Here is a 10251-nt window from a genome sequence, read left to right on the forward strand (position 1 = left end):
GTACCCTCCTAAGGATTCCTGGACCCTCCCAGTGCCGCCCACTCCATCCCAGTGCCTCCCAGTGCCCTCCTGAGGATTCCCAGACCCTGCCCAGTCCCCTCCTAAGGCCGCCCAGTCCAGCCCAGTGCCCTCCTAAGGATTCCCGGACCCTCCCACTGCCGCCCAGTCCAGCCCAGTGCTCTCCTAAGGCCGCCCAGTTCAGCCCAGTGCTGCCCAGTCCCCTCCTAAGGACTCCCAGACCCTGCCCAGTGCCACCCAGTCCAGCCCAGTGCCACGCAGTCCCCTCCTAACACCACCCGGACCCTGCCCCGTGCCACCCAATTCCCTCCTAAAGCCTCCCAGACCCTACCCAGTGGCACCCAGTGCCTCTCAGTTCCCTCCCGGGGGGGTCCCAGAGCACAGAGGAGCTCCTCACTAGAATCCCAGCAACGCCCATTTCCTACCCCCATTTCTCCCACTGCCCAAACGACCGCAAAACCCCCAGTTTGGGGCAAATCGTGGCGTTTATTGCCCAGCCACGCTGGGGGAGGGGGGCACAGCGCAGGGGCGGGGTCCCGCCTCACCCCGAGGCATCTGCTCGGGCCAGGAGCCGCAAGGGCACCAGAAAGAGGTTGAGGGGGCAGAGGCCGACCCCCCTCCAGCCAGCCAGGGGGGGCCCGGGGGTCGTGGGGGGGCCCGGGGGGACCGTCCCTGGGGGGCAGGGGGCAGTCAGGGTGCTGTAGGACCCCCGGAGGTGGCTGTGGAGGGCGGCGCAGTCCAGGGCGCCCAGCTCGGGGGGGAGGGAGCCCAGCAGCGCCAGCAGCACTGCCGACTCTGGGGGGGGGGAGACACGGCATCAGCCCCCCCCCACCTGCCCCGTGCCCTCCCAGGGGGTCCCAGCCCCAACGGGGGAGCAGGGGCAATACCAGCCCCAGCTGCGGCCCCCGAGTTCAGAGCTGCCCTCCTCCAGCGCGCGATGGACCCCCCAGATCCCCCTCGCTCTCTCCCCACACCCCCTTCACGACACCGATGGAGGGGCCCCAGACCCCTGAGAGAGCCTCAGACCCCCCCCCCCGACCCCCAAGCACCTGGGATCCCCACTCACCGGCGGGGGGGAGCGGGGGGCCCTTGCCCCCCCGGCAGAGCCGCGCCAGGTACTCGTAAACCCTCTGGAAGTCGATGGTGAAGTCTCCAGGGAGCAGGGGCTGCGCGGGGGGGTCCGGGGGGGCCCCCGGTGCCGCCCCCCCCTGCTCCGTCAGGGCCACGGGGCTGGGGGGGTGCGGGGGAACGGAGTGCAGCAGGGTAAGTGGCTCCGTGGCCGCGACGGTGAGGACCTGGAGGGGGGCAGCGCCAGGACGGGGGGGGTGACGGGCCGAGAGCTGCATGGGGGGGGATGGGGGGTGTCTCCTCTGCCTCCCGCCCCCCCGAGCCCTCACCTGAGAGAAAGCGGCCGCCGTCACCTCCTCCAGCCCCTCGGCCAGCGCCTCGGCCAGCTCCAGCCACACCTGGGGATGAAGGCCGGGTGACACCGGGCCCGGCCCCCAGCAGCCCCCCCCGCGCTCCCCCCGGTCCCCCCCGCACCTCGATGGGCGCCGGGAGCTGGGCGCGGCGGCGGCGGAGCTGCTCCAGGCACTGCCGGTACCGGGTGCGCACGGCCTCCCGCGCCGCGCGGCCCCGCAGCCGCTGTACCAGCGCCGCGATCTGCGGGGAGCGGGGGTGGGGGGCTGCGGGGGGCTGCGTGGTGGGAGCCCGGACCCCCTCATGCGGCCGCTGCCCCCCCCCACACCGGGAACCCAACCCCCGGGGAACCCCGCAGCACCCACCGAGACCCCCGGCACCACCCCAGGGACTGGGGACCCCCATGTCACCACCCCCAGAGACTGGGGCCCCCCCATGTCACTCCCCTGAGACCCCCGGCAGCTGGAGCCCCCAGGCACCGCCCCAGGGACGCCCAGGTCACCCCCCGGGATCAGTGACCCCCCCGTTACCCCCCAGAGACCGGGGACCTCCCTGTCACCCCCCGAGACCCCGGGATATGCCCACCCCCGCCACCCCCTTCAGGGACTGGAGACCCCCCGCCAGCCCCCCGGGGACCAGTGACCCCCATGTCACTCCCCCGAGACCCCCGGCATCTGACCCCCCCCCCCGGACCGGGGACCCCCCGGCCCGCACCTCGGCCTCGCTGCGCCGGGGCAACCGCTCCCGCAGCGGCCGGCTCAGGGGCTCGGGGAGGCCGAGGGCGGCCTGAGCCCGCAGCGCCGCCAGCAGCGCGCGCTTCTCCCGCGCCGACCAGGCCGCGCGCGCCCGCCCCGGCCCCGGCCCCGGCCCCGGCAGGAACCGCGCGGGGACCAGCCGCGCCCGCATCGGCGGCTTCATGGCGGTGCGGGGGATGGCGGCGCGGAGGGGTGAGGTCACGGGCGGTGCAGCGAATGGCGGCGCTAGGGGATGTCGGCGCAGCGATGACATAAATGACGGCGCGCAGGCCGCAGTGCACGCCGGGAGTTGTAGTTCGCGCCCCCCCCCAAATGACAGGCAGGGCGGCGGGTGGGGGGAGGGGCGCGTTTATTCTCGTCTCGCGGCTGGGGGGCCGGGTCACCCCGGGGTCACGGGGCCGCCTCCGGGGCCTTCTCGTCGTCCGGGGGGCAGTCGATGAAATCCGCCAGCATGGCGGCCGTCTCGTCCAGCTCCTTGGGGGGGGGGGAAAGGGAGTGTCAGGGGGTGGGGGGGAGCACCCCTTCCCCAGGACCACCCCCCCCCCCGCACCCCCCCCCTGCACCTTGTCCTTCTCCGCGGGGGGCGGGGGCTCCTCCTCCAGCTGGGGGGGCGCGGCGGGGGGACTGCCGGGTCCCCCCGGGGGAGCGGGGGGTGGCGGCGGGAGGGCCACGTCCAGGGCGGGGGGGGGCACCTCGGGGGGCTCCAGGAGCGGGGGCGGGGGCTCGGGGATGCCCGGGGGGGTCTCCCCGTCCTCCTGCCCCCCCTCCTGGGGGGCTGTGGTCCCCTCCCCATCCTCCTCCTCCTCCTCCTCGGGGGGGGGCGGGCAGCGGCCCTTCCTCCACCTCCATCACCAGGGTGGGCCCCGGGGGCGGGGGGGGCTCCTCGGGCAGCGGCTGCCCCTCCCCGGCGCCCCCCTCCTCCTCCTCCTCCTCCTCCTCTTCCTCCTCCTCAGAGAGGCCTTCGTCCTCCTCGTACTCCTCATCCTCCTCCTCGTACTCCTCCTCGCCCAGCTCTTCCTCCTCGTCGAACTCTTCCTCCTCCTCTTCCTCCTCCTCGAAGAACTCTTCCTCCCCGAACTCCTCTTCCTCCTCCTCCTCCTCTTCCTCCTCCTCCTCCTCGCTGCTGTTGATGTTGATCACGGCCGGGTCGGGCTCCCCGGGGGTCTCCGGGGGGGCGGCGGGGGGCAGAGCGGGGGGCGGGCGGCGGCAGTGGCGGTGGCGGGGGGGGGTGGCGGAGGGGGGCCCGGCTCCTCGGGGGGCTCGGGGGGCGGGTGACGGCGGCGGCGGCGGGGCGGGGGGCTCGGGGGGCCCCCCGCGCTTGGGGACGATGACGACGCTGTCGTCCGAGTCGCTCTCCAGTGAGATCTCCACGTCCGACGGCTCCTCCTTGTCGTAGTGCACGAAGACGGGGCGCCGCGGCCGGGCCCCCCCCGCGCCCCCCTCCTCCTCCTCGGCCCCCGCCGCGGGGGGCTGCCCGGGGGGGGGCCTCCCCGGGGGGCTCCTCGGCCAGCGGCGGCAGCCGGGGGGGCCCCCAGCGGGTTTTGGGGGGCGGCCCGTGGCCCCCCGGGGAAGGCGGGGGGTGGCAGGGGGCGGAAGGGGGCACGGGGGGGCTCCGGGGGGCCCCCGGGACGGCGGGGGGGTGCAGGGGGGGCACCCAGGGCCGGGCCAGGGCATTGGCCACCACCAGCGCCTCGGTGCAGACGGAGGAGACCTGGGCAGGGGGCGGGGGGTTACTGGGGGGCAGGGGCGGGGGGGGACTGCGGGGGGAGGGGTCCCACAGTGTTAGGCGGGGGGGTGAGGGGGTCTCTGAGGGTCCCGCTGCAGGGCAGAGTGCTTGGGGGGGTCCTGGCTGCGAAATGGGGGGTCCCCGGGGCAGGTAAGGGGGTCCCAAGGGGAATGAGGGGTCCGGGGTGGAATGAGGGGGTCCCGGAGGGGATAAGGGGGTCCCAGGGAGGAATGAGGGGGTCGCGGAGGGGATAAGGGGGTCCCAGGGGGGAATGAGGGGGTCGCGGAGGGGATAAGGGGGTCCCAGGGGGAATGAGGGGTTCCGGGGTGGAAGTAGGGGGTCCCAGGGGGGTAAGGGGGTCCTCAGGGGGCTCAGGACCCATGTGGGTCCCACCTGAGGGCTGGGGGGCGTCCCTGGGGGTCCCAGCTGTGAAACGGGGGGACTCGAGCGGCAGAAAGGGAGACCCCAGAGAGACAAAGGAGTGGGAGCAGGAGGAACAGGGGGTCCCTGGGGGGTGGGGATGCACTGGGGGTCCCAGCTCCGGGATGGGGGGGCCGGGGGAGCACCGGGGGATCCCAGCCGAGGGTGGGGGGTCCCGGGGGTCTCACCTGGAGGGGCCGGGTCGCGCTGGCCCTGGAGGAAGGCGCGCAAAGCGCAGTGCAGGGGGGGGGGGCGGCGGCGGGGGCGGGGGGCCAGCACCAGGGCCAGCAGGAGCTGGTAGAGCGCGGCCCGGCACGGGGGGCTGGCGTAAGGGGGGTCCCGGGGGGGCCGGGCGGGGCCTCGCTCTGCGGCAGCCGCAGCAGCAGCGGCACCACCAGCTCCTGCAGCCGCTGCCGAGGGGCCGGGGGGTGTCGGGGAGGGGGCGCGGCCCCCCCCAGCCCGCAGGGCACATCCCAAGCCGCCCCACCATCACCCCGGCCCCGCAAGACCCCCATATGCCCGACCACGTCCCCCAGACCTCCATTACCCGCCCCCCCACCCGTCACCATCCCCACTCCCCCCAAGACCCCCGCCTCCTCCACGCCAGCTGCCCCCCCACCCTCGAGGCCCCCCCAAGAGCCCCCCCAGCCCTGCAGAGCCCCCCAAACCCACTGCACCCCCCCCACCCCGTGGAGCCCCCCCAAACCCCACTGCACCCCCCAGCCCTGCAGAGCCCCCCAAACCCCACTGCATCCCCCCCGGCCCCGTGGAGCCCCCCCAAACCCACTGCAACCCCCAGCCCCGTGGACCCCCCTCGCTCCCCTACCCGGTGCGTCTCCTCCTTGATCAGCGGCCCCCCCGTCAGGATGATGCGGCGCAGGGCTGGGGGCACAGGGGGGGTGGTCACACGGGGGGACTCCCCTTCCCCTCACCACCCCCACCCCACAGCACCGACGGGGCCTCGGGGAGGCACAACGGGGCGATGGGTGGGCCATGGGGGGGTTCCCCCCTCCCCTCCCCCCCACCAGCAAAAGAGGGGTCATGCTGAGGGGAGCAGTCCCGGGGGGCTCCCGGCAGCGCCTGGGGGGGTCTCGCCACCCCCCCGTACCTCGCAGTGCAGCGCGGCAGACGTCGCTGTTGGCCGCGGGGCTCCAGCTTGCGGTGCAGGGCGGGGGCGTCCCCCCGCCCCGTCCCCCAGCTTGGGGCGCTTCGGGGCGCTGGGCTTGGGATCGGCCTTCAGCTGCAGGGGGGAGGGAACGGGGGGTAGCGGGGGGCGAGGGGGGTCTGCGGGGCTGGGGGGTGCAGTGGGGGGTGAGGGGGGTTCCTCAGGGCTGGGGGTGCAGTGGGGGGTGAGGGGGGTTCCTCAGGGCTGGGGGTGCAGCAGGGAGCAAGGGGAGGTCCGCGGGGCTGGGGGGTGCAGTGGGGGGTGAGGGGGGGCTCCTCAGGGCTGGGGGTGCAGTGGGGGGCGAGGGGAGGCTCCTCGGGCCTAGGGGAGTGCAGTGGGGTTTGGGGGAGCTCTATAGGGCTGTGAGGTGCAGTGGGTTTGGGGGGGGCTCTGCGGGGCTGCAGGGGCTGCGGAGGTCCCGGGGGGGACTGGGGGCGCAGGGGGGTCTCACCTTGGTGCCCTCGGCCGGGGGGGCGATGTCGCTGAGCAGCTGGGCCAGCAGCACCTCGCTGGGGGCCCCGGGGGGCTGCAGCACCCCCTGAGGCGGCCCCCGCCACCTCCACCCACAGCTCCAGCGCCTCGTACAGCCAGCGTGCGCACCGCGCTGCGCCGCGACGCCAGCGTGATGTCAGCGCCGCGCCCTGCGCCTTCCGGGGACCCCCTGCCTCGCCCGGGGACCCTGGGACCCCCACGCCTCTCCCAAGGCCCCCCATGGACCCTGCACCCCCCACACCTCGCCTGGGGACCCCCGGACCCCCACCCCTCGCCCAGCACCCCTGGGGACCCCACGCCTCGCCCAGGGACCCTGCGACCCCCATGCCTTCCTCTGAGCCCCCGCCTGCGATGGGACATCGAGCACAGCTCCAGGGCCCTCCAAGCCGCCCCCCAGGCCCCCCAGGCCCCCCACCCCCTTACCTGAAGGGCTTCTCCTGCCCCGGCAGCGCGGCCTCGCGGGCGCCGCTCCAAGCGCTCAGCACCTGCGGGAAGAGGCGGCCCAGGACGCTGCCCCAGCGCACCAGGCGCGCCCCACACCTGCACCCAGCATCAGGCTGGCGCCCTGGGACCCCCACAGACCCCCACAGACCCCCCCCAGACCCCCACACCACCCCACGGACCCCACAGACCCCTCACACCCCACAAACCGCCACACACACCCCCACAGACCCCCCAGCGCACCAGGCGCGCCCACACCTGCAACCCACAGACCCCCCCAGCGCACCAGGCGCGCCCCACACCTGCACCCAGCGTCAGGTCTGTGCACTGGGACCCCCCCAGACCCCCCACACCCCCCGCCACAGACCCCCACACACCCCCACACCCCCCCCCCAGACCCCATGGACCCCCCCACACCCTCACAGACACACCCCCCCCCCCATGGCTCCCTATCACAGCCCTGTCCCCCCCCATCGCACCCCGCCTCCCTCCGAGCACAACCCCGCTGTCCCCACTGTCCTCCGAGCACACCCAGCTCCCTCCCAGTTCACCCCAATTCTCTCCTAACCCTGCTCCAGTAACCCCAGTCCCCCCCCAGCAGGGCCCCAGTGCCTCCAGTCCCCCCCGAAGCCCCCAGGACCCTGGTAGTTCCCTCCCCGCGCAGCCCTGACCCTCCCCAGTGCCCCAGTTCCCCCCAGCTCCCTCCCCGCAGAGCCCTGACCCTCCCCAGTACCCCCAGGTCCCCCCAGCCCCCCCAACTCACGCCAGGATGAGGGCGCAGAGCACGTCCAGCATCTCCAGGTGCACCGAGGGCAGCAGCAGCATCTTCAGGGGACCGTCCCCCAAACCAGTTCTGGGGGCACGGCACTGCGCTGGGACCCAGGGGGCCCCCCCCCACGCCCCCTCCAGCCCCACGGGCGCAGCCGAGGGGCCTCGGGGACCCTCCCCCCCACTCACAATGTTCTTGCTGGTGATGTTCAAGGCGCGGCAGATGAGGTCCAAAATGTCCTGGACGGGGACGGTGACGGGGGCCACGAACTCCTTGCTGCAGGGGAAGGGAGGGGGGACCGGGGGGGGCCCGGGAGGATCGGAGGGGGGCACACGGGGGTCCGGACAAGCTGGGGCGCAGGGGGATTGGGGGCCCAGAGGGTGGGGGGGCCGGGGTGCAGAGACCACGGGGGGGGGCCGGGGGGTCAGGGGTGGGGAGCGGGGGGGTCGGAGCAGGGGCTCGGGGGGCCCGGGGGTCCCGGGGGGGTACCTGAGCAGGAGCTGCAGCACGCGCGCCAGCCCCGAGAAGCGGTTGTGCAGCGTGAGGACGAAGCCCGTGTCCCCGTCCCTGGGGGGCCGGCAGCAGCATCTCCACCCCCGGCCCCTCGTAGGGCAGCGGGTCTGGGGGCAGCGTCAGCGCCGAGGCACCCCCGCGACCCCCTGGGGACCCCGAAACACCCCCGGGGTCCCCTCCAGCTTCCCAGACCCTCCGCCAGAGCCTCTGCCCTTCCAGACCCCCCCCCATCCACTCTCGGGGGTCTCTCTGTCCCTCCAGACCCTCCCATCCGTTCCTGGGGGTCTCTCTGCCCCTCCAATGCCCCCCCCATCCACTCCCGGGGGTCTCTGTGCCCCTCCAGATCCCCAAAACACTGCTCGGGTCCTCACAGCCCCCCCAGCGTTCCCCCACACCACTGCTCAGAGTCTCTCTGTTCCCCCCGCAACCCCCCGACCACCTCTGGGTCTCTCTGTGGGCACAAAACACCCCCACAGCCCCGCTGAAACCCTCCTCACTCGCCCAAAGCCCCCCAAGACCACTCTAGAACCCCTCTCATCTCTCCAAAACCCCCTCCCAGACCTGGTGGTCCCCCAAATATCCCTCTAAGCCACCCCTCGGGGCATCTCCATGGCCCCCCAGCCGCCCCCCGGGGTCTGCCCAGCCCCCCCGTGCCCACCGGTCTCGCTGCCCTCGAAGAGCCCCCCCGAGCAGCCCGTGCAGCGTGGCCAGCAGCCCCTGCACCTCCTGGTTCCAGCACTCCGTGTGCCGCAGCCCCTGCGAGAAGCCGCGGCCCCAGCGCCGGCAGCAGCGCGTAGCATTCGCAGGCCAGCTGGGGGGGGGCACGTCAGGACCCCCTGCCATCCCTCCCCCGGGACCCCCCAGCTCCACCCCAAGGCTCTTCTGGCCTCCCCAGGGACCCCCCAGCCCCCTCAGGACCCCTTGGGGTGCCCACGTTTTCTGTAGGCCCCCCCCAAGCATCGCCCTAGGCTGCCCCCCCCAGGGTCCCAACTGCCCCCCCCCACCCCCCGAGACAGCCCATGGACCCTGGGACGTGCCCTTGACCCCGGGGGCTCCCTCAGCCCCCCAGAACAGCCCCACCCCTTCACCCTGCTGTGAGCCCCCCGATATTGCTCCAGGGTCCCCCCCTTGCCCCATGAGCCCCCTCCCAAATGCTCAGTGCCCCCCCCTGCCCCATGAGCTCCCCCAAACGCTCCGTGCCCCCCCTGCCCCATGAGCTCCCCCAAACGCTCCATGCCCCCCCCCCCCCGCCCCATGAGCCCCCCCAAAAGCTCTGTGTACCCCCCCCGCTGCCCTGTCCACCTGCTGCAGCTGCGGGGACTCAGAGTCGATGCGGGAGAGGAAATATGCCGCCAGCTTCCCCTGGAGGAAGGGGCGGTGAGGGGGGGCGCAGGGCACGAGCCCCTCCCGCTGTGGACCCCCCCCGAGCGGGGGGTGCTCACCCGCATGGAGCCGCAGGCCCGGGGGTAGAAGGTCATGCACGACTTGATGCCCTCCAGCGTGGAGACCTCGCACTGGCGGGGAAACGTGGGGCAGGCACTGACCCCCAGCCCCCCCCGGGCCCCCCCCAAACCCCCCACATCACCTCCTCACCCCCCATGTGTCACCCAACCCCCCCGAAGACATCCCCCCACCCCTCTGTGTCCTGAATGCCCTCAGCCCCCCGTGACACCCCCAGCCCCCGTGTGACCCTCTCCAGCCCTCCATGAGCCCTCCGTGTGCCCCCCAAGACCCCCTGGCCCCCCCGGCCCACCTCAGGCTTGAGGGCCAGCAGGGAGGTGAGCAGCCCGGGGATGTGGTTGGTGCCGATGTCGCGTGCCAGCTCGGGCAGTTGGGAGGAGAAGAGCAGCAGGTCGTGGAGCACGGCCACCCCCAGCGCCATGGTGGGGGCCGGGTCCTGCGACTGGGGGGGGACGGGGTATCAGTGTGGCCCCCTCCCATGGCCCCCCAGGTCCTGCAGCACCCGCAGCCAGCCCAGGCCCCCCCCAGAGACCCCCCATAGCCCCCCCATGTCCTCCCCACCTGCAGGAGGTGCTGCAGCGCCTGCAGCCAGCCCAGGCCCACCCAGGGACCCCCCCAGGGACCTCCCCCAGGTCCTCCCCACCTGCAGGAGGTGCTGCAGCGCCCGCAGCCAGCCCAGGCAGTGCTGCTGGAAGGGCTCCGTCGGGCTCTCGCTCACCAGCAGCGACAGCAGGCACAGCCCCTCGAACCTGCAACGCCATTGGCTGCTGCACGCACGGCCCGCCCCCACGGCCCTCCCAACGGCCAATGGCCACACCCCCGCTCTCCACGCCCTATGGGGATCCCGCTTCTGATTGGCTGCTGTGCCCTGTGCTCCGGCCCGCCTTTTAGGTCAGGGGAGCCAATGGGAAGCTGTACAACAAGGGTGCAGCACAACAGGCGATGCCTAATTGGCTGCCTGCCTGCACAGCCCCACCCAGCAGGGCAAAAGCTTCCTGTTGATTGCGTGTTGCCTCACCTAGTGTTGCCCACGACACACTAAGCACCCAATAGAAATACAGATTGAAGGCAT

General features: G+C 73.9%; 2 protein-coding genes across 2 annotated transcripts; both read right to left on the reverse strand.

Annotated features, from left to right (window-relative positions):
- Window positions 1-484: 484 nt before the first annotated feature.
- Window positions 485-2445, reverse strand: SNAPC2 (small nuclear RNA activating complex polypeptide 2). The gene is made up of 5 exons (XM_075412489.1): window positions 2152-2445; window positions 1561-1680; window positions 1416-1484; window positions 1085-1313; window positions 485-813 (listed from the first exon to the last, which is right to left on the reverse strand). The coding sequence occupies exons 1-5, from the start codon at window positions 2443-2445 to the stop codon at window positions 560-562; spliced, it is 966 nt and encodes a 321-aa protein (XP_075268604.1). The 3' UTR covers window positions 485-559.
- PELP1 (proline, glutamate and leucine rich protein 1) lies at window positions 2446-9948 on the reverse strand. The gene is given in 22 exon segments (XM_075412500.1): window positions 2446-2666; window positions 2756-3761; window positions 3763-4671; window positions 4674-4748; window positions 5165-5220; window positions 5447-5474; window positions 5477-5578; window positions 5955-6041; window positions 6043-6090; window positions 6092-6107; window positions 6419-6535; window positions 7200-7303; window positions 7394-7481; window positions 7695-7774; window positions 7776-7825; window positions 8377-8404; window positions 8406-8492; window positions 8494-8529; window positions 9021-9080; window positions 9161-9232; window positions 9472-9621; window positions 9823-9948. Coding segments are annotated over 21 exon segments (3273 nt in total). The 5' UTR covers window positions 9601-9621; window positions 9823-9948; the 3' UTR covers window positions 2446-2571.
- Window positions 9949-10251: the final 303 nt, after the last annotated feature.

This window comes from Opisthocomus hoazin, unplaced genomic scaffold, assembly GCF_030867145.1.
Source record: "Opisthocomus hoazin isolate bOpiHoa1 unplaced genomic scaffold, bOpiHoa1.hap1 HAP1_SCAFFOLD_210, whole genome shotgun sequence".
NCBI lineage: Eukaryota > Metazoa > Chordata > Aves > Opisthocomiformes > Opisthocomidae > Opisthocomus > Opisthocomus hoazin.